Raw genomic sequence first — 25,290 nt, forward strand, 5'->3', positions numbered from 1 at the left:
TACAAGTAATAATAATATCCATACACAGGAACGTTGTGAGGACTGATAAGCAACTGTATATAAAGGGTCCACTACAGAACCTGGTACAAAACAGAAACTCAGTACAACATAGTTATGGTGATAACAATGAAAACTTTCCTTAAAAGGGAATTTAAATCCCTTAGGCTAAACAGTAATTTTTTTCTAAACTAAAACAATAACATCATAAAAAAATACGTTTTAATGCTATGCACTTAATAAGATAGAAAGAAAAACAAAAAGGTTACCTCAGCTGGAAAAAAAAAAACCAAAACCAGCAAGTTATTGTTTTGATGCCCTAATTAGGAAAGGAAAATGAAAGTCAGCAAAACTACAGTTTTAGTAAGTGGTTATTAGATTTTCTTCTTTCCACTGTGGAAAAAGTCCTTCCTGTTGAAGAAGCAGTGAAATTTTATCACAGCTATTGCTATTCATAAATCTTATATCTATTTTAATTCAATCTGGCCCTAGCCTCTGAGTCGCTGCACCACAATTTGATTACTATAACCATACTTTTTAACTGCTGTCAGGAAAGACAGCGCCTTATACAAACATCTGCCGGAACACATGCCTGTGTTCTCTAGCATCAGCCTTAAATCACACCCTGGTGATGAATCTTTATCTGACACTAATACTTTTTAACTTCATACAGACAATTAAAATGAATTGTAGTTAAATGCACATATAACAAATCAATTTAATCTTTGGTTGCATAGTAGCATCTTTTACAAATTTCCTAAACTTACTTTCTTACATGTATCTTTGTCTAGTGTTAAAACTTCAATTAATAAAACACAGCTCTTATGATACTGCCATGTAGTTGCAAGCCTCAAAGGATAATGACATTTGAAATTTATCATTGCCATTTTAAAAAAATGTCCACATTTATGTGTGCAGAGTGCCATGCTGGGCTTCATTTTAAGAGTGACCAAAGTTGACTTTCTTTCCTCTAGGAATTTATACAATCAAAATTCAGACAGACCCACCTACGATAACAAATTGGATAAATGCCATCATTGCCTTTGCACTCCCAAAGTCTATCTCTACTGCAGCACACATTTACTCTACAGTTTGTGGGTCTGCTCCTCTGATCAGATGCACCTGAAGGCATGGACCATTGTCACAGTCCCCGGCACAGGGCACAACCCTGACTGTGAAGGGTGGTTCTTTTTCTTGTTGGCTTGTTGGCTATATGGCTGCTGTTATCTTCAAATTCCCCAGGGCAGTTAGTCTTGTCTTACTTATCAGTGCCTCTTTACAATGCAGTAAAAAAATGTTTGAAAGGAACCAGTACAGGGTGGGTGCTTAGTAAATAATTTGTTGGCTGGATGGATGAATAAATGAATCTATTCTGCATACCAGGAAGATCACTGGAAAGAGAAAAGCATGTGGGACATACACTAGATTCGGTGTGTACAGCATTCCTTTCCCATCCCCAACATCTCATTTCTTTTTCACATGTTAAGAAAATTGAGGCTTACAACTTGCAGTAATTTACCCAACAGACAAAATTGATAATAAGATCTAAAACAGTCTGTCAGATTTCAAGTCCTTTGGTACAAAGAGAGAATTGTTTTCAAATTTTGAAAACTATTGATTATTAGCATAGTTTTTGTTTTCTCCATACCAGTGGTTGTAAATGTGTCTAAGATAACTGTGGTACTGGATAAGGAAAAAGGAGTTGAATAGCAGCTCTGCCACATACTAGTGGGGCACCCTTGAGCAACTCACTTTCTCTGAGTCTCAGTTTCCTAATCTGTAAAATGGAGATAAAACTCCCTATATCAGTTTTGTTATGATCAGTTAAAAGAGGAAAGTGTCAATATATATGTAAAAGATCAACACTTCAAGAGTACCAGTTTTCCCACTGATAGCCTTCTACATGTCACTGATATCAATCACCTCTTACAATCACAAAACTATGGAACCTTAAAAGCCAAAAGGCATCCAAGTTCCTGTAAGCCAAGTTCCTCATTTTAAATATGCAAAAACCGAAGCTCAGAGGTGCAAGGTGACTTGACCCAGACCCCGTAGTGTTGCCAGGGCTAAAGATCACAACTTCTGACCCCATGTCCACATTTTTCTACCACATGGTATTCCAGTCCTGGAAATCTAATTTCCATTTTGTAAATATGAATGTCATCAGGAATGAAAATGAAAATCTCTGAGAATAAGAACATCTAGATTCTATGCCCAGCTGGGTGACCCTAGGCTGTCATTTGATTTCTCTGGATAGTTGTCTTTAAGATAGTAAAATCATGGCTTTGACAGTCAAGCAAATCTCTCTACTGCAAGTTATAGAGCAAGGTGCCCCAGAGGAGGAAACTAAGGGCAGAATCCCATCACCCCTGGGCTCCACCACACCTACAAAGATTGTCTCCTGGGCTTTCTTTCCCTTAGACCTCATGCTTAATATATATTCCAACAAGATTTCATCTGATAATCTGGTGATTAAGTAGCTAGAAAGAGGGTACTACTACAACAGTATTCTCATAAATATGTCCATGTTTGCCTTACCTCTTAGTCCTCCAACCTCCAAGAATTAAAATCAACATATTTTCTTAAATGACACCTGGCATCTGTCTCATGTAAAATTACTCTCTCTTTTTCTCCTCTGAACAGCCTGGTGAGCTGGGTTGGGCATCTGAGAGTATAGCCCATTTCAGAGACGAGGTGATGGACATCTGGGGCAATTCCTTAACCAGAGTTCCAAAGCTGGCTGTGAGGTGGGAAAAAGAGGCGCCTGGCTCCCAGCTTACTCTCATCTCAGAAGCCACTGCCTCAGATGCCAAGTACAAACCAAACAAACAGGGTGCACTGCACCTACCCCCAGAAAAAGGACATATGGAATATCTTTAGGGAGATGGTAACAGGCTATGATCTGCAGTCACAGGCCCCCACCAGCTCGCCATGGTACCATCTGCCACATTCTCAGCCCTTTTTCAGTGTTCCCTAATTCAGAGATGGTATCATCTATCATCACTATCCAGTTCCGTAAGCCAGAATCTGATCAGGAAATCGTTCTGGAAATCTTTCTCCCTCATTCCCTGACATATGATCAGTCGACTCCTACCACCTTTCCCTACTGAGTATCTCTTGAATTCATCCACTCCTTCTCCATCACCAATAAGTAAGCCCAAGTTACCATCTCTCTTACCTGAGTCACTCTGCAAAAAGTTTCCCAACTGGTCTCTCTGTTCTCACAAACCTCCCCTCAGCAGAGCTCTAGTGATCTTTTCAAAACACAAACCTGATTATTTTACCTTCTTATTTAAATGTGCTCAAGGCTCTCCAAAGCTGTTAAAGAGGACACTCCTACCAGCCGTAACTGGTCTGGCGCTGCAGCTTCACCTTGTACTACACTCTACCTCACCCTTGGGTCTCCAGCCATACAGCCCTCTTTTAATTCCTCATAACTGCCAGGCTGGTCCTTTACTCAGACCATGTGTTTGCCCTCTTCACCTAGTGAGTTCCTACTCATACTTCAGTACCCAGGTCAAGGATCACCTTCACAACGATACCTCCCCTCCCCCACTAGACCAGGCCAGACTAGGCCTCTATGATGATATTCTCAAAGCCCCAAGTACCTCTGCGATAACTGGATAATTCATTGGCTGTGATTATACTGTGCTTGTAATTTTACATTTAGTTTGGTGATTTACATAATATCTACCTTAATGCCAAGAGTAGAAGCTCCATGAGGTCAGAAACCAGGTCTATTTTTGCTCACCACCATATCCAAATATTACTTAACAGTGTCTGGTACATAGCAGGCCCTCACCAAATATGAAATGAATGGCAATGTGGTAAAAGGAAACTAATAAACCACTCAGTACCGGCCAGATACCAGGCACTCTGCTATGTATACATATCCATTTTTGTTAAACTTCACAGCAACATTTAAGATAGGTATCACTAACTTCATTTTATAGATATGAAAACAGGTTCAAAGAGGCAAAGTGATTTGCCCAAATATCATACAACAGGTAAATAGCAAAGTTGGAATTCTAACCCAACCCTGACAAAAAGGTTCTTTCCACTGTAAAATTCTGCCTTTCTTTGAAAAGCCTTTAAAATCAATGGGTGAGTTCTACCTCCGATGGGAATTTTGAGAAAATGGATCCACAGCCAGAGGAAGCCACCACAGACTGGCAGAGTTCAGAACGAACTGCAGAAATGAGGTTTAGATAGAAAGAGCTCAGAGTGGAAAGAAGCTAGTTTTAAGAACTCAGGCTTGAAAATTTAACTTCAGAGCAGGGCACTGAAAACACTGCTTTTGTTGCAATACTCCTATTTCATTCATTCTGAATACCACTGTGGGAAAATTGTAATATTTTCAGAATATCTTGCCTGGCTTTAGTATATCTGCATATCAATAGGCATTGAGAGGTGGAAAGAAGTATGGCTTTAGTGCATTTGCATCATTCCGTAGGGGTGGAGAGAAGTTCATTTCCATATCAGTGAGTAATTTACCTGGGCAAGGAGGGCTTATCTTTAACCTGAGAGGTGAGGGGAGGCCGGGTTTGGCTTCTCCTGGAGCAGGAAAGAGAAATGGCCCTAGACTGCAGTTTGTATGCAATAAACAGATTTTAAACTTTATTTTTCCCTTTGACTGATTTCAGTTTTTAGAGGTATTTTGCCCAGGGATTTCCTCTCCCTGGACTAACACCACTCAGGCAAAAATCCCAAAGTCTCTCCTGGGGATTTTCAGTATAATGTCAAGCAGCAGGAAGAACACGGTAATACAATGGTAAGGGGGAAATAACCTCATTAAAAGATGTTTTTAAATGAATGAATTTAGTCCTTCTGTTAGTATACTATAATGTGTAAAAAGGTAGTTAACATCTAGTATCTTCCGTTAGAAAGAGAACAGGCTAATAAAAATCAGTCTATAAAAAAACAACTAGCAAAATACAGTCACAGAGATAAGTTGCCAAGAGAGCAGCCGCTAAAATGATGTTGGGACTTTATTCTCTTATTAAAAAACATAAGTAAAATGAAGCCAATGGAAAAATGAGACAAACAGTTCCTAATTCAAAACACACAGTCACCTTTCTCTATTTTTTAGATTTGTCTCAGTAGGCACTAAACAAGTGACCCCCAGGAGCACTCTTACTGAAAGGTAGCAGGGGAAATGAGATTGAGTATTATGCAGCCAACTTCATTCTTCACTGAGGGGTGGGTGGTGGGTGGGGACTGGCTGACTTGCCTGAGTAGAGAAGAAGCAAGCTCAAAAGCCAGAAGGCCCTTAAGACTCAAGGCCACACCGCAGTTCAGGCAGCAACAGGCAAAACTGTCTAGAAACATAAACCATAAATACATTAAAAGTCTAGGTTATAATTATTTGGAAAGGGATCCTGAAGCTAAAGTAGCTCAACATATAAGAAGAGATCATTCCCACGATAATAACAAATATTCCAAGTTCAAATGAGACACATTTTTCTCTAAAGGCAATTTTTTCCCCCAGGTTTCAATTTGCTGACCTTTTCTGAGTTGCAACATTTCTCAGTGGCTTCATGCTTTTCTGCAAAGTTTTAAGTGACTTTCTTTGAAGAGAGCTACTTAATGCCAATGATTGTAGAAAACATTTGTTCATAATTATCCAGACATAGACTGGAACAATGCTGAAACAAGAGCAGCATGCAAAAATGTATTTAAGGACTATCATCCCAAAATGCTGCTAAAAGCTATTAACCAGTATGTGTTAATTGCCACAGCATTCATATTAATTTTCACTTCAGGCTCGACATTGTGGAATATTTCCCCTGATACATTTTAAACAAAGTTTAATTTAAGGAACTGCTTCTATCAACACTTATGAAAATTAACAGCCAAGCAATTAGCACTCATGAATTATCCCTTCCCCCATGCTCTCTGCAGCTTCCCTGTTAAAACAGTTTCTAACAGAAATTGTTACTTTCTAACAAGTTAACACAATCAAAGTCACAGTTGTCTATATGAACCAGAACTGGTTCTGCTTTTACAAGCATTTGTCAAGGCAAACATTCTCCTTTTACTATCTCCTATTAAATATCTTGGAGTTGCCAAATAAGATATTTAACATTTTAGCAAACTGCCAAGCAATTTCTAATATTGAACTACCTTCTCACATGATGTTTAAAAAATAGCCATTGCTTCTTCCCCCAAAAAGGAAGTAATCACTTGTTTTAACTTTCCTATTTAAAGATAAAGGTCAAAACTCCATAGGACTCTCTGGACTCCAACAGACACTACCTTCACTCAGCCTGTTGCACATCTTCAGAATGCTATTCTACACACCTGGTTTTAAGAGCACGCTTCCTTTGACTAGAACCTGTCAACAATCTAATGAAGCACACAGGAGAGATAGCATCATTAGCCCTGACCCTTTACAGATGCAGGGTATGTGCTGTTTTCTATTATGTGCTACACATCTAGCTACACAGGCTTTATCTCAATTAATCCACATGAGGAAAACATCACCATCTCATTTCACATATGAGGGGCTGGAGCTTCGTGAAGTTAACTAGCCTGAAGTCACACTATAAATGGTGGAGTCAGGATTCAAACTCAGGTCTTACTACACACTGGGTTTGCTTACAAACTAAATTACACTGCTTCTCGTTGCGATAGGTGCTTTCTCCTAGCATTAGCCTACTTGATGATCTCATCAGCCTTATGAGGAAGGAACCTTAATTTCTTTTCATAGGTAGTGAAACTTTGAGGTTCAGAGAGGTGACTGAGATGACCCAACTGATAATCAGTACCCTTTCTTTGTTAGTAACTGTATTAACAGGAAATGAGTATTTGAACTTCAATTGGTCTACTGACAATGAGTACATTTGCAAACTCAGTTTAACCAGACTAGTGATGATGTACTAGCAAGAGCTTCTCAAGTGATAAGGCCCAGTATGGGAAGGGTTTGGTAGTTCTTAAAACATGACCTCAGTTGAAACCTATGGAAAGGGCAGAAATCCACATATTCAGGGGAACTTACATCAGTGTTGAGTGTTTACTGCCTATCCACAGAGCCTGTTTGTTGCACATCTTGTTTAACACTCATTGCCTCAGCACACCTCCTGGTCACCCAGTAACATTTCCCAGATAAAGTGAAACTGGGACTGGTACAAGAAGTCCCAATCTCTGGAACAGAAGTTTTGTTTTGTTCATAAGTCTATTCAGAGGTCCTACTTTTAACAAGCCTAAAGAATTCAAGCAGATGGGTAAGCCTGGTTTTGCCCTGTCCCCTAGAACTACTTGCAATCTATCTTGGACTTTTCTCAAATGATCAGTAAACAGAGTTATTAATAATCTATGGATCTAAAACAGTCACAAGTAGCACTGTCAATTTGCCAACAAAATAACATACACATAATATTGTTAAAATTAAAATATAGCATGTCTAAGTATAGCCTTTCCCTCTCAAGTGTATGCCTTCAAGAAATTAACAATCGCAATTTTAAAAAATGAAATTATGAACCAACTACAGGAAACAAAAATTATTTTAAAGTATTCGCTTTATCACAATAGCCAAGAGATGCTTACCCTTGGAAACTAAAAACAACAATCCAGTTTGTTCAAACCGTTAAAGACACTAGACATGATAGCTTAACTACAGCATAATTGTAAAGCCATTCCAAAACCAAAATCCTTTTTCAAATCTAATGCTAGTTTAATCTTAAGGAGGATTTCACAGCAGTTAGTCTCTTGAGGAAATACATAATTAAGTAGTTTTTTAGCATATTTAATTAGACCCCAAACTCTTCCCTGTCCCCTTCTCTCCCTAATTATGTACCATTTACCCAAGAGACCTAACCAACTCAGTTAATTATGCAAATAGGCAAGCATTATTCCCAAGAAAAGCACTGTGAATATTTGTAGGGGAAAAGAATCTATGTATTTTAGTGGCTTTAACAAACCTTTGCAAAGAAAAGAAAAAGGACTATCAAAATACATTAGAACCCTTACATCTGAGGCAAAAAGAATGGAGTTCAATGGTAAGATGGTGAATCGTTAAAACAGGACTCTCATTTCACTTTTTAAATATGAGCTGAATAAAAATAAAATAATTCTAAGTTACAACAGTAACAAAAATTTAGTGCTGAACAGTCAAATGATTTATGGGAAGAATCAATCTGGAAATTATTAAAGTCGACTCTAACAGAAAAGGCTTTATTATCAAGGGGTTGACATGATCTTAACTCTAGAGGCAGCCATGGTGCTGTTATAACTACTACAATCCCATTATTATGCAATCACAAAATGCTAATTTGATCATTCTGAGGTGTTATTTGAATAGTCATTTTAATTTCTAGGTTACAAAAAGGCTTGACTCAAGTATAATTCTCTATTAATCACTGAGATGTCATTGAATATCATATTGATGCATTTCACAAAGATAAAGAAAGACTAATTTAATATGTACAGTACAATATCCTTCAAATATTAGCCACTTTCATTACATATCTGCCAAATGCATCAATATTAAATAATAGATGAGAACAAGGGCTTAATTGTATTTTAGCAATTGTAATATGTAGTATAATAATAAAATAGCATTGAATCAAAAGATAGACTTATCGATATATAAATCTTTCTTAATCAATGTGTAATGGTATCTGCCCCATGTGCAAATTCTTTGCTGATTACAAAGAGACCTGATAGGACAAAAGCATGGAGAGCCGTAAGTGTAAACACACATCTAGCAAAAATAATTCCTTTGTGACTGAGGAAATGGCTCCTTTACATTTTTTTTTTTCCTCCCTGGTACTTCAGAAGCTAGATATACACCAAGCAGAGCTCACAACCTTCTGACAAATCTAAACCTAAGCAATTTATAATTGAATTTAATGGTATAATAAGAATCCTAGAATATAATATTTTAAAGATCTGCGCTGTTTTGTTCGCATCAAAGCATTATTACATATTAATTATTCTAGCAATTATCCTCAAACAATGAGATGGTATCAGGCAATCGAAGCAAATAAATGCCAGCCATGTGACCTAATCCCAATAATTTCTCACATATCTAAACAAATTAACTGTATTATTTAATGAAAAATCCTCTACAGTCCAACTCCCCATTTTCCAGAGGATGACATTCCTGTCACCTAGGGGGACCCTTCCTTTCCTTTGCTACATTCCACAGGAAGAAACAGAAGGCAGTAGGGGCAGGCTGAAGAGAGGCTTTACATCAATATACCTCTAATTTATTAAAAGCACTTTCAGATGTTTTTGCAGCAAATGCTAAGCATATTAGTATCCTTATGTTATTTACGCTTTTTGTTTCTAGCTCTTGCTTTCCTTCTCTACCAACATCAATAATCTCCCATGCTGAGGGCCACACACGCTTATTTCAACCCATGCAAACATGCTGAACTATACTGTATGAGGTAGAAGTGTTTCAAAGAGAAAACACCTCCTTGCTCAATTATGACAACTCAGAGAACCAGCACATAACCAGAACTTGAATTTGAAAAATGCAAACATAAGCAAAGAGCTGTATGTTTATTAAATGCAATAGTGTTGAAATGAGACAAATTGTACACACCTCTCCAGGCAAGAAACTATCACTCACCACCCTTAAACCACTGCCAGAGAGAAAACATAATGGCAATAAATAAAAAAATCAACTGTGACTGTCTCCCAAAAGAGGCCCAGCTCAGCTCAGCTCCGCTCAGCACAGCACAGAGACTGAATGGCAGGGAATGTAGTGGGGAGCCCAGGGTGTTGCACAGGAAACTGTATACTCAACCTAAAAATAGTGGTCATTCTTCTAAAAGGAAAATAAAAACACTTTAATTTTACATCTGCAAATTGTTAGAACAAACAAAAAAATTAAGTCATCCTGCTTAGCAAGTGTCAAAGATTCCCTACAATGAAATACTGACATGCAAGGCAACGGCCTGGAACTCTCAAATGAAGCTCTAACTTCATTTCTGCAGTTATAAAAAATCAGACAGGACAATGCAAACTGCCTCCCACAACCACTTTCAAGGCTTTCCCAACACAATCAGACCTTGATTGATCAAAGTCCAACTAACCCAGAACCTCAAGTACACAGCGGGTAAAACATAAAAAAGAAAAAAAATACACACAGACCTATCTTCAGACTCTTTTTAATAATCACAAGCAAATTACTGTGGAAACAGTATTAAACCAAATTCAGACCTTTCTACATTTCCCAGTCTCAGAAAATGTGAGTGACATTCTATAATTAATCTGAGTCATTTCTGAAACCTAAATCTAATAATAATAATAACAACAACAATAACAATAACAATAATAAATACCAACAACAGCAATTCCACTCAATTGAGGCTTTACTTAAAGGAGCAAAGTTTCATTTTTACTTACCTTGCCGTCAAATTTGGAATACTCGTTAAAGGGGTTATTCAGCTGCAGAGGGCATTGCTCCAGGCGTACAGATAATATTGACTGCTTTCCAGAACTTGGAGGTTTCTCTTTGAGGGACTTTTTCTCAAATAGTGACTTCAACTCCTGGGCTGTGACACAAGAGAAAGATAAAAAGATCTTTGTGATTACACACAGAGAAACAGTTTGTCCACCTTCCCTAACAAGTTTTCCTTAGAACCTTAAGGAAGGATTGTGCAGGAACATAATCAGGTCTAATGTGTGCAAAAGCCTCATATATACTTCGATGTTTTCACACTGAAAAGGCAAAACACTGAAGAACATGCAGTGTTTAGAACGTCAGTTTAGAAGGACTATGGTTTAAGGAGGGGAGCAGTCAGACAAACCAATAGAGCAGCAGCCATTCTCTAAGTAGAGCATTCACAGCTGGAGTACCTGAGCTTTGGGCTGGCTTTGCCACTAACAGCTGTGTGACACTGGCCAATTCACCAAACCTTTCTGGGCTTGTCAAACTAGATAATCTCAAAGATTGCTCCTGGCTCTTAACATTGTGTGATTTTGGAATTCTAGTTCTTCAAGGTCAAGGTCCACATCTTGATCCTCTCACACTCTTCAATAACACCTAACACAAAATCCAGGAGACAAAGATGAAGAGGAGGAAAAGGAGAGTATTTGTAATAATAGTAGCTAACATTTACTGAGTAAGCCAATGTACCTCATTTATTCCTCCTAACACACCTGTGAGGTCGGTATTAGCATTATCTCAGTTTTGTCATATGGAAACTGAAGCTTAGAATATTTTGATTAGCCCTGGGCTACACAGCTAGTAAACAGCAGAGCTAAGACTTATACCAGTTAAGGCTGTTAGCCATTAGGCACTAATGAACAAAATAGACCCTGAATAAATTTTGTTGCACGAATCAATGAATTAAATGACTGAAGGAATTAAGTTATTATTAAATCAGAATTTTTAAGCTCTTATTCATTAGTGAATCAAGACAAGTGAATTCCAAATCTTCTCAACGATCATTTAATTCTCTAAATTCATCTGGATATCATTTAAGGTGATAGTTAGATGATAAGTACTTGGGGGATCATTATACTTTTTATTTTTGTTAATATTAGAAAATTTCCATACTTAAATGTTTAAATAAACCATAAAATCTGCAATAATAGGTTCAACCCCTTCCATTCTTCAGCGTAGTCAAACTGAACTGAGAGACCAAAGCTCTGAAATAGAGACTTAACTAAAACTATCTTTTCAACAAACTAGTGGGACAAATTTATCAAATGAGTCTCTATAGATTTAAGTGGCAAACCAGGAGAAAAGGATCTAATTCTTGTTAAAAATGTGGCACTTGGCTATCTAATTCCATATTCTGAATATATAAATACATGTAATCAACAGATACAAAATGCATATTTGGAAAAGTTTTAGATTACTATTAGATTTAAGTAGTATTTTAAATATTAGAAGTGCTGTTCTAGCTGTAATCTATTAACAACTTTATTGCTATGCTTTTTATTAAATTTTATTTTATTAAATACCTACTATGTGGGCCAGGAATGATGTTATGTGTCTTCTCACCTTGTCCTCACAACAACCTTAAGAGACAGGTTACTTTTAGCTCCACAAACAAACTGAGGCATAGCAATTGCAAGTAACTTATCCAAGCGACACAGCTGTTATCAGCAGGGTTAGATGTGAGGTGATGATATATTAACTCTTCCATTCTCAGACAAACTCACACTTAGACCTCTCACCTCAATCTGTGACATTTTCCCTCTTCCTCCCTGCCTGACTGAGAAACAGAATCAACCAAAAGGGAACTTCTGCGTGCTCTCCCCTGCACTTCGACTGGCCTTCCTTCCCTCCTGTGACCATGGACATACCGCCATGCCCCTAACTCAGGCCAGCGTCTCCTTTGTGCACTAGAGCCCTTTCCCTCCTACTGACTCAAGAGCACCACTCAAGCAATTCTCTCCCATTTTCAACTTTTCCCTCTTACTGGATTAGTTGCATCAGCACACAAAGATACTGAAATACTGATCGTTAAAAAGAAAAGAAAAGAAAATTCCCCTTCAATCCCACACTCCCATCGTTACTACCCTATTTTTCTGCTCCTCAAAATGTTTGTAATCTTGCTGTCCTGCTCCTCTCCTTCCATTCATTCAAACCCACACCAGTTAGGCATTCAGGCCCCAGCACTCCACCGAAGCAGCTTGCATCGAGGTCACCAATGATCCCCTTCTTGATAAATCTACTGGTCAATTTTTAATCCTCATTTTACAAGAAATCTTGGGAGCATTTGACAGCTCATCACTCCTTCCTTTCTGAAACACTGTTTACACTTGGTTTCCAGGCCTATCTGGTTCTCTCCTACTCTTAGTTTCCTTACTGATTCCTCCTCATTTTCCCCTGAAATCACTGGCATTTCCCAAGGCATAGTACTTGGATCTTCCTTTTCTCTATCCACATTCACACCCTTGGTAATCTCATCCAACTTTATATTTTAAGTATCATCTACAAAAGATGAAATTAAATTGTGGTGATACAAATCAGAACAATAGTGGCCTCTGGAGAGTGGACTGACTAGAAAGGGGCACCAAGTAACTTTCTGAGGTACAGAAATGCTCTGTACTTGAGTGGGATGCCAGTTACTCAGATGTTTATATGTTTGTCAAAAATTGAACTGTAGAACAGACCCATAGATCAGTGGAACAGAATAGAGAGCCCAGATACAAACTCAAGCATATATGGTCAATTAATATATGATAAAGAAGCCATGGATATACAATGGGGAAATGATGGTCTCTTCAACAGCTGGTGTTGGCAAAGCTGGACAGCTACATATAAGAGAATGAAACTGGACCATTGTCTAACCCCATAAACAAAAGTAAACTCAAAATGGATGAAAGACCTGAATGTAAGTCATGAAACCATAAAACTCTTAGAAAAAAATATAGGCACAAATCTCTTGGACATAAACATGAGCAACTTCTTCATGAACGTATCTCCCCAGACAAGGGAAACAAAAGCAAAAATGAACAAGTGGGAAACATCAAGCTGAAAAGCTTCTGTACAGCAAAGGACACCATCAGTAGAACAAAAAGACATCCTACAGTATGGGAGAATATATTCATGACTGACATATCCGATAAGGGGTTGACATCCAAATTATATAAAGAGCTCATGCACCTCAACAAACAAAAAGCAAATAATCCAATTAAAAAATGGGCAGAGGAGCTGAACAGACATTTCTCCAAGAAGAAATTCAGATGGCCATCAAGCACTTGAAAAGATGCTCCACATCGCTAATCATCAGAGAAATGCAAATTAAAACCACAATGAGATATCACCTCACACCAGTTAGGATGACCAACATCCAAAAGACAAACAACAACAAATGTTGGTGAGGATGTGGAGAAAGGGGAACCCTCCTACACTGCTGGTGGGAATGTAAACTAGTTCAACCATTGTGGAAAGCAATATGGAGGTTCCTCAGAAAACTAAAAATAGAAATACCATTTGACCCAGGAATTCCACTCCTAGGAATTTACCCTAAGAATTCAGGAGCCCAGTTTAAAAAAGACATATGCACCCCTATGGTTATGGCAGCACTACTTACAAAAGCCAAGAAATGGAAGCAACCTAAGTGTCCATCAGTAGATGAATGGATAAAGAAGATGTGGTACATATACACAATGGAATATTATTCAGCCATAAGAAGAAAACAAATCCTACAATTTGCAACAACATGGATGGAGCTGGAGGGTATTATGCTCAGTGAAATAAGCCAAGCTGAGAAAGACAAATACCAAATAATTTCACTCCTCTGTGGAGTGTAAGAACAAAAGAAAAACTGAAGGAACAAAACAGCAGCAGATTCACAGAACCCAAGAATGGACTAACAGTTACCAAAGGGAAAGGGACTGGGGAGGCTGGGTAGGAAGGGTAAGATAAGGGGGCAAAGGGGGTATTACAATTAGCACACATAATGTAGCAGGGGGAGGACACAGGAAAGGCAGTATATACAGAGAAGATAAGTAATGACTCTATAGCATCTTACTACACTGATAGGCAGTGGCTGTAATGGGGTTATGTGGGGGAGACTTGATAATAGGGGTAGTTTGGTAACCATAATGTTGTTCAAGTAATTGTACATTAATGATACCAAAATAAATAAATATATATATATATAATTGAATTGTGTAATTAGTATCTGTACATTTTAACATGTGTAAAGCAAATCTCAATAAAAATACACCAAAAGGGAACACCTAAATAAATATATATGCTCTACATGCTGATTATTCCCAAGAGATTATTATTAAACCTTCCTTGCATTCCCTACACTTAGAGACTCACAAATTCAAGTTCATATTTGCTGTCTCCACTTGGATGTCCAATAGGTATCTCAAACTTGACATGTCCATAACCAAACTCTTGATCTTCCCCGAAACCTGCCCCTCCCACAATCTCCTCCTTCTCAGTTAATGGCAACTTAATCCTGTTGAGCCAAAAACTTGAGAGTCATCCCCACTCTTCTTTTCCTCTCATAAACTTCAGAGGATACCCAGAAGCACCCCAAAGCTGGATTATTATCATCACCTTCAAACTCATCTTGTTTCTGCCCTTGCTTCCTCCACCTCATCTCAACCAGTCAGCCAATATGAGTCACTTAAAATATAAGTTATAAACTTAAGAAGACAACTGATAAATTTGACCACGTGGAAGTGAAAAACTTTTCTATGGGAAAAAACTGGCAAAGTAAAAAGAAAAATGATAAAGTAGGAAAGAATAAAGGTTAATATTTCTAATACATAAATATTCTAAAAGTAGATAAGATACTGATCAGCAACCCTTTAGAAAAATGGGCAAGAAATATAAAATGTTCACAGAAAAAAGACATTTAAATGGCTCTTAAACAAATGGGAAGATGCTCAACACATTCAGGAGATGCAAATTTAATTTAATGCAAATTAAAATTACACTGAGACTCTTTTATCTATCTGATTGGCAAAAATCTGAAAATTTAAGGCAATGAAGAAATAGACACTGTATATTACTAGAGAGAATGTAAAAATAGCAAAACACTTACGGAAGGGAAGTTGGCACATCAAGGTAAATCGTATATTTACCCTTTGACACAATACCACTTTCAGGATTCTAATCTTAGACACACTGGCATAAAACAAAACACAACACATATGTGTAAAGCCATGCATTGCAGTGCCATTTGTAACAGCAAAAGCCTGAAAACAACTCAGGATCCTGCAATAGGGGACTGGTTGGCTAAAAGTACGTGGAGTACTATGAAGCTGTAAAATGGAATGAGGCCTATCACTATATACTCACCAGAATAATTCGCAGGATGTGCTAAGTGAAAAAAGTATTGCATAAAATAGTGTAGAGTATGCTATCTTTAACCTAAAAAGAAGGGGATATGAAGATAAATATGCTTACATATAGTTTTAAGTGGACAAAAAAAACAACTTTTAAAAAAATGACTATATGAAGAGCAGAAGAGACAAGAACTTGAGGCTAGAGTTCTCTGATTTTACCTTGTTTTATGTATTCAATTTTGGAACTGTGTCAATGTTTTATATAATTATTAAGAAAATTATAAGTGTAATTTCTAAAAATAAAAGCAAAATGAAATAAATGAACCTAAGGGTAATACTGAGTTGGCAGTTTAAAGAGAGGAATTATTTTAAGTAATTTTATCACACAATTTGACTGTATATTCTCTAATGGAATATAAGAAAAGGGCAAAAAAATATATTAAACTGGTTTTAGTAATCATATTGTTAGTAATGACACTGATACTACTATTCTGGAACCAAGATTTTCAGCATAGGGGAAAGATACATTAACATAAAATCAAAAGAGGTAAATAAACACTCTGCAATCTTAAATTTGAACTGGAATTATCAGCATTAACTCACAATGTATTTCCTCTTAAGAATTGCATTTTTTTTTCCTGAGTTCTATCTCTTGAAAGGCCCACAAGGAAAAAAGCAACTAAATGTGTACCCCCTAGAGTTCAGGTTGTGGCCTCTTAATAACACTTACCACTAAAAAGAACCACGACTCCCCAGAGAAAAGGCTGGCTCCAGATTTGGAGAAGAAAATGTGTAAAATGAGCCTGGGGCATCTTGTCATACAAAAAGCGAGGAATTTATGAAAGATTCCTGGAATTGTGTCAAAAGAATTTAGAAGCCAATATGAAGGCACTTACGAAATACAGAGACACTTCTGGCAAGAGGAAAGATTAAGAACTGCAATGAAATTAAAAATATAAAATATGCTTTAAAAACCTGAAAGTCCATAATGATATGAAAGGAAAAAAGCTCCATTGGTCATCTATATAGGATGACAGAGAACACACTTTTTTAATTCTGAAAACTATTAACAAAGTTAAAGAATCAAGCATTTATCCTGCCTTTCTTGTAGGGACTATATCTGAGGATAACCAAATACTAAATTAGGAAAAGTTCTTTATATAAAACAAGTTATTAAATGAAGAAAGACTCATAAAATTACAAATCACTGTTTTACAACCCCTAATGAAATAATGCTTCTAGGCAATGCCCACCAATGGCCACTGAAACCATTAGGTGAAAAACTGATGGTAGCAACTTAACAATGGAGGGATAAAACCTGTTTCACCTTCAATTTTAATATCACAAAACGAAGACATTCCATGTTTCCCAGTATAATGCAACAGGAAGTACAGGTCAGCCTGTACAAAATATTCTTACCAAGAATCAAACTTCGATCTGAGTAAGTTTCTAGATCCAGCTACTGGTCTATAGGAAAATAGAGGAACATAGTAAATGAAGCCACAGGACACAGCAAAATCCAGAACATAGGAAATTCTGAAGGGCAAAAGACCCAGTCACTTCAACAAATAAATTACAAAGAAAAAAGTGAAGAAGAATCCATAGATTAAAAACGAAATGAGTCATGTTAACCAAAAGTAATGTGTGGACCTTAGATCTAGATCTGCACAAATGAACTGGAAAAAAGAGAGAAACATTTTAGATAATCAGGGAAGCATTTGATAATATTAAAGAAATTCTGCTAATTTTTTGGAGAGCTGTGGCACTGTAGTTTCCCTATGAGTTAAAAAACAGGTAAATAGGTATGAAAGTATATAATAGCTGAGATATTCTTAAAAATAATCTGGGTGGGGAGTAGAGGTGAATGTATAAAAGACACAAGACTAGCCATTATGATGTTAATTGCTCAAGCTGGGTGATGGGTGTTGGGGGTTCATTATAACATTTTCTCCAGTTTGATGTGTTTGGCATTTTCTGTAATAAAAAGTTGTTTTGAAGTAAATTTAAGCAGGAAAAAAAAAAAAGTAACATATCACATCACTACTGTGATCAAATCACCTCATCCAAAAAAAATATCACATTGCCCAGAGCAAAAAAATTCCTCACAAGATCCTCCATAATCAGGTCTCCCACTATTTACTTCTCTGATCCCATTTAACTTACTCTACTTTTTTCACCTGGATTACTCTACTTTAACAAATAAGCACCCTTCCTTGCTATGCATTGAATACATCAGGCACACTTCTGCCAAAGAAACTTTTCACTTGCTATTCCTACGTCTTAAAACACTCCTCTCCTAATATTTGCCTGGTTCACTCCTTCAGATCTCTGCTCAACTATCACCCTCCTAATGAGGCCTTCCCTGATTACCCTACCCTACGTGAAATAGCACTCCTCATTCCCCTTAGCTGGCTATCCTTTTCTCTATGCCACTTACCCCATTCCAACATCCTATGAATGGTTCCTGTCTACCTCTCCCACAAGCCCCAGGAGGGCCGGGACACTGTCTTGCTCACTGCTCTATCCTATAGGCCTATAACAGTGCCTGGCTATCCTTGCAAACTGTAGGAGCTTAATAAATAGACACTGAACGAATAAATGTGGACCAGAGAAATAGAAAAAGTAGTTGTGGTGATAGGGAGAACAGGAGGAAGGAGAGAGCAGATGGGCACAAAGAAGCAGGGGTAAGATGGGTGAGGATCACAAGAGCCCTTCCTCCTGGGTCCAAGCCATTCACATGGCACAACTATACTTCCTGAGTTGCTCAGCTTCAGGCTGCTCTTCGACTTCAACTTCACTTGCTCTTTTTGCAACGGAAAGGTCCTAACCAATACTGACACCTGGAAGACCTCAACAAACACAAAAACTGAAAAAACACTAGCCTAGAAAGTTAGTTTCATTTGGTTTATGAGAAAACTCTTGGTATAGCATTCAGGAAAATGAGAATGCACATTATAACTAATAAGGGTTCAGGATACAAAACAGACATATAAAAGTAACAGATTTCTTTACAAGAACGGTAAGAAAGTGGTGAGGAAGATGCTACTTACAAAGTTAACACAAAATACAAAACATCTAGAAATAACCTTAGGGTAAAGTGTAATATGAAGACAATAAAAAGAACAGTAGGAAGACAACACAAAGCGTTGCATTTATATAGTATTTATATATGCAAAAAATACAAAAAAGATCATAAGAGGTATGATTAGAGTGTTTAAAGTATAAATACAATCAAGAATAAATACATCAGAATGTTAACAACAGTTCTCTGAATGTGAGATTATTGGTAGTTTATTTTCATTTTTATATTCTCTTCAAATTTTCTATAAATAATTTTTTTCTTTAAATACAGAGGCTTTGGCAACTTTCCTGAACCCTGGCTGTAGCTGACACACAGAGAAGGAAAGGAACAAGGAAACACCAAAGACTCCTCAATACCCAAAGCTCCAGGAGCAGCTCCTTTCTGCCTACACTGTGGGAGAGAATGGAGCAGAGTACACTGAGCGCAGCCCATGGGGGCAGACTGGCCAGAATTCTGGCTTTGCCACTTAATAAGTAAGTAACAGAAAAGGTACTTACCCTCTGGGCTCCATTTTTATCACCTATAATATAGAAATATTAACAGCTCATTTGTTGAACTTCCATGAAGAAGAAGCAAACTCAGTGGCTAGCATATTACATACCAGTGGTCCTCAGAGCTGGTTACTGTAAGAACCAACTAGGGAGCCCCTGAAAAAGAGAGCTTTATGGACCCCAACCTCTACCTACTGAATCAGGATGTCCACAGACAGGGCTTAGAAATTGCTACAGGACATATCATTATAACATGTACTTTAGGATGTATTTCTGAATAGCCACCATATCGGGGAGCTGTTCTTTTAACAAACCAATAATAAACGTTACATAAAGAAAACCTCAAGAAGCCAGAGACAGGTAAGATTCCTCAAGGGAGGAACAACCTAAGACAGGCACAGTCGCAGGGGGGCCATCAGGTGAGAAATTGGGGATCAACAGAGGCGAGGCTTAGAACCTCACCCCCCCGTTCTGAGAGAAATCTTCTGCATCCGTGGATGTTTTATTGCCCTTGTCTAGCTTGGATTAACACATAGTCTACAGGCACACACCTGATCATCTACATTTGCTCTCTTACAACACTAAACTATGTTTTCTACCTTTATCTCGTATCTACCTACCACTTCAGCATTTTATTAAAAATAATAATAATAAAGAGAGAAATGTGGTATCCACATATAAATCAAGTATAAAAATCAAATGAGTATTCATATTTGAACTGACTGTTTATAGTTCATAATGCATGAGCAAAACCGAAGGTTTCTGTGATGGCTGCCCTTGTACTGTTCACCATGTAAGAACTTACTCACTATGTAAGAATTTGTTCTCCATGTAAGGACTTGTTTGTTATGCTTCAGAAGATTGGAGACTGACGAAAATTAGGCTTGGGGTGGATTAATGATTGTGCATTGAGCATTGACTCCCCTATACAGAATTTTATTGTTGTTAACAACCATTTGATCAATAAATATGAGAGATGCCCTCACAAAAAAAAAAAAAAAAAAAAAAAAGTATACACTTCCAATGGTAAAATAATAAGTAACCGGGATGTAATGAATATAGTCAAGATATTGTAACAGCTTGGTATGGTGATAGCTGGAACCTAGAATTGTCATGTATATAAATGTTGAATCACTATGTTGTACACCTGAAACTAATGTAATGTAATACCGTGTGTCAACTACCCTTCAATAAAAAAATAATTATCTAAGAAAAAAAAAAAAAGAAAACCTCAAGAATGTTCATAAATGATTGTTATAAACTCTATTATTATTATTGTTTAACTTGATGTATAAATAGCCTTGTCTTCCAATTAGACTTCAAACTTCTTGAGGACAGGAATCATGTATTTCCCCAAGGACCTCAAACAGAATTATAATACACACAGAAGTTAATGGAAGAAATACTTGTAAAAAAACTAAGCGAATAAGAATAGTAACTACTTTTGTAAAGAATATACCAAACCATTTTAAACAATAAACAATAAGTTAAAAATACTGGGACCTTAATTTGACATTACTCCTGACAAAGCTGTCTTCCAATAACCATGTTTACATTTATCCACAAAGTTTTGGTTACCGAAATACAAAAAGGATCTTACTCTAAGGTATTTCATTTATCATGTAGTCTCAAGGCATGCAGATTAGTTAAATTCATAAAGAACTAAAGTACCAAGCTGTGGTAATGATGGAACCCAGCTTAACAGAGAATTTAGAGACGTTATTTTGTGCATTGATAAGGTTCACTCTAAGTATCAGGTGTAACCAACCACCAGGCAGGCTACTGGTCTGGCCAGAATCAAGGTAAACATTTCAAAGCATGAAGAAGCATATTACAGAGCTTTCCCAGAAGTAAGATCAAAGGGTCAATTACTGAAATCTGTGAGAGACAGGAGGGAAGAAAACAGGGAGAGAAAAGTATACATATATAATGGACAGTGTGGTTACAAATCAAAGCAAAAAAGAAAACTACTTATTTCTGCAGCACATTCTGTGAAACACTGAATAGAAGTTAATGTGGATTAGAAAGAAGAATAAAGCTGGAGGGATTACACTCCCCAACTTCAAGCTCTACTACAAAGCCACAGTAATCAAGACAATTTGGTACGAGCATAAGAACAGACCCATAGATCAATGGAAAAGAACAGAAAGTCCAGATATAAACCCACATACGTATGGCCAATTAATATACAACAAAGGCACCATGGATATACAATGGGAAAATGACGGCCTCTTCAACAACTGGTGTTGGCAAAACTGGACAGCTACATGCAAGAGAATGAAACTGGATTATTGTCTAACCCCATACAGAAAAGTAAACTTGAAGTGAATCAAACACCTGAATGTAAGTCATGAAACCATAAAACTCTTAGAAGAAAAAATAGGCAAAAATCTCTTGAATAGCAGACTCACAAATTCCAAGAAGGGACTAGCAGTTACCAAAGGAGAAAAGTAGATAGAGAGAGAGGGAGAAGGGGATTGAGGGGTATTATGATTAGTACACATGGTGTAGGGGATCACAGGGAAGACAGTGTAGCACAGAGAAAACAAGTAGTGACTCTGTGGCATCTTACTACACTGATGGACAGTGACTGCAATGTGATATGGGGGGGACTTGATGATATGGGTGAATGTAGTAACCACACTGTTTTTCATGTGAAACCTTCATAAGAGTTTTCATATCAATAATACCCTAATAAAAAAATTATTTAAAAAAAAATCTCTTGAATATAAACATGACCAACTTCTTCCTGAACACATCTCCTTGGGCAAGGGAAATAAAAGCAAAAATGAACAAATGGGACTATATCAAACTATAAAGCTTCTGCACAGCAAAGGACACCATCAGCAGAACAAAAAGGCATCCTACAGCATGGGAGCATATATTCGTAAATAACATATCCGATAAGGTGTTAACATCCAAAATATACAAAAAGCTCACACGTCTCAACACCCAAAAGGAGGTAGCCCAATTAAAAAATGGGCAGATGATATGAACAGACACTTCTCCAAAGAAGAAATTCAGATGGCCATCAAGCACATGAAAAGATGCTCCACATCACTAATCATCGGGGAAATGCAAATTAAAACCATGACATATCAACTCACACCAGTTAGGATGATCAACATCCAAAAGACAAGAAACAACAAATACAAGCAAGGATGTGGAGAAAGGGGAACCCTCCTACACTGCTGGTGGGAGTGTAAATTAGTTCACTCATTGTGGAAAGCAATATGGAGGTTCCTCAAAAAACTAAAAATAGAAATACCATATGACCCAGGAGTTCCACTCCTGGGAATTTACCCGAAGAAAACAAAATCCCTGATTCAAAAAGACATATGCACACTATGTTTTTTGCAGCACTATTTACAGTAGCAAAGATATGGAAGCAACCTAACTGTCCAGCAGTAAATGAATGGATAAAGAAGAGGTGGTACATATACACAATGGAATATTATTCAGCCATAAGAAGAAAACAAATCCTACCATTTGCAACAACATGGATGGAGCTAGAGGGTATATGCTCAGTGAAACAAACCAGGTGGAGAAAGACAAGTACCAAATGATTTCACTCATCTGTGAAGTATAACAACAAAGCAAAACTGAAGGAACAAAACAGCAGCAGACTCACAGACTCCAAGAAGGGACTAGCAGTTACCAAAGGGAAAGGGACTGGGGAGGGTGGTTTGGGATGGAGGGAGAAGGGGATTAAAGGGTATTATAAGCACACATAATAGAGTAGGGGGGCATGGGGAAGGCAGTATAGCAGAGAAAAGTAGTCACCCTGTGGCATCTTACAATGCTGATGGACAGTGACTGCAATGGGATTTGTGTGGGGGACTTGATAATATGGACTAATGCAGTAACCACAATGTTGCTCATGCGAAACCTTCGTAAAATTGTATATCAATGATACCTCAATAAAATTTAAAAAAAGAAGCTAATGTGGATTAACTTTAAGGAGTGGGAGATGAAATCTGAATTTATTAGATGTATCTAATCACTAGATTATTAGATGTGTCAAATTTAAGCTGAAGAACTTATATTGTAAAAGGATTAATGCAGTTATTTTTGAGGTGCTCTACTCTATCTATCTATCTATCTATCTATCTATCTATCTATCTATCTATCTATTTATTTTTCTTTTAAGATAGGGAGATGAAAAGGCAAAATAAAGGTAGCTGGCAAGATGGGCTTAGGGAAATTGGCTCTGTATTCATTGAGAAGAGATTAATAGAAAAAGCACTAAGATATATACAAATTTTGAGAAAAGTAGACAAGTTAAATGATATAAATGTTTTTCAGTTTGTACTAAATACAACAGAGAGAAGTATTAACTGGATCAACAGAAGAAGCCAACTAGAGAGTTTTTTTTTAAAGTATAAAGAGCAAACTAAAAAGACATTCAATAACTATGGGAAGTCACAATGTGGTTTAGCAGAAAGAGATTGTCCTTTAGATGCAGACTGTTATATACAAAACATGGTTCTATAATAATACCAATTTCTAGCCCTGTTAACTTTAGCAAGTTAAATCTCTCTGAATCTCTTTCTCATCTGTTAATGACAGCAGTGATACCTATACCTTATAAACCCACTGCATTGAAAGATATGCATGTAAAGTGCTTAGAACAGCACTATGTAGGTACTGATGTTAATATAATAATTATTAATATTGTCAGTTTTATAATTTTATGTAGTGATGGAGTCAATCAACAAAAATTGATTGGACATCTATTACATGCCACGGTGAGGCTGGGAAGATACAGAAAGACTGCAAACATTCCTCTGAAAGGAGAAAAAAGGACAAAGCTTAGGAAACATGATATAAATATTAGAAAGTATTTTAATAGCATTTTATTTCAAAAATTTTTTTAAGTCTTCTCTTCTTGCTGAGATTGAAGCTTTGAAATTAGGTAATACAGCCAGCTTTTTAATATCCCTAACATATGAGCACAAACTGCAAATGCTAACAATATCTCAATGTAATGGTTTTTTAAGTTAAAGGAAAATAATTAGCATATATGCAAAAACAAAATCCTGTTATTGGGGCTCTGATGAGGCAGCGGAAAGTCTCGGTTGAAACTGCCAGGAAGAATCTATAACCCAGAGCCCCATCCAAGTCATAGGTACTGCTTGGCACTAAGAACAAGGTACTGGCATACAGTTTGTACAAAATGTGCCTTGCACACATCAATTCCTGTGACAGAACGAAGAGCGGCCAAAACGATAAGACCTAATGCACACACAGCTTCAGAGTGCCAAGATACCCAAGTGAAAGTGTTCAAAGCTGAAAATACAGGAGGTATCTGCCCAGAGGATTTAAAAGGATAAATTAAAAATAAAAGTTCTTATATAAAAATAGAAACCAAATACATAAATCTCAAATTAACAATTAAAATTATTTCCATTTACCTGATTGCTTAGAATTTCTTTCTTTCCACTGAACATTTTTGCATTTGATCTGGTTTTGTCTCTCTTTTCGGAGTCGTTCTAATCTCTGAGCTTGAAAAGAAATATTATAACTATAAGTTTGTCAATGAAAGTTTACTATAAACAAAGACATAATTAACTACCCTTATATGAATAAAGATGTTTTATATTGCATATGTAGGGGAAAAGTCGTAAAATTTTAAAGGTGGCACCCCTGAAAAGCAAATACCAACAAAAACATGAAAATATTCTTGATTTATAATTGAAATTAGAGGATATAAAACATTAATAGAGATCATAAAGATAGTATTAACATGGAAGAGAATAATAAAATGTGAAAACTTCTGTGATTAATATGACATTTCATTATATAAATCATTAATAACGGTCTTAAAGGAATTTTAATGCACAAATGAACTGAAGTGAATATTACATTACTGGAATAAAATTACTGTTATGAATTACTCTACCCGTTTCAAAAATTAAAGATAAATGAACTCAGACTAGACTATTAAAGTTTTAAATATAAAATCCTTTATCTAAAAATCATGAAAATTATAAAATGTCA

General features: G+C 36.8%; 1 protein-coding gene across 9 annotated transcripts in view; it reads right to left on the minus strand.

Annotated features, from left to right (window-relative positions):
- MAPKAP1 (MAPK associated protein 1) overlaps nt 1-25,290 on the minus strand; it is a 232,540-nt gene that overhangs the window by 180,428 nt on the left and 26,822 nt on the right. For 8 of the 9 annotated variants that reach the window (XM_057499029.1, XM_057499026.1, XM_057499028.1 and 5 more), the window contains 2 exons: nt 24,705-24,794; nt 10,354-10,502 (listed from right to left, as the gene is read on the minus strand). In XM_057499029.1, the coding sequence (XP_057355012.1) occupies nt 10,354-10,502; nt 24,705-24,794 (239 nt within the window). The remainder of the gene's footprint in view (nt 1-10,353; nt 10,503-24,704; nt 24,795-25,290) is intronic. The other variant, XM_057499032.1, reaches the window with a different exon arrangement.

Source organism: Manis pentadactyla, chromosome 3, assembly GCF_030020395.1.
Source record: "Manis pentadactyla isolate mManPen7 chromosome 3, mManPen7.hap1, whole genome shotgun sequence".
Classification (NCBI taxonomy): domain Eukaryota; kingdom Metazoa; phylum Chordata; class Mammalia; order Pholidota; family Manidae; genus Manis; species Manis pentadactyla.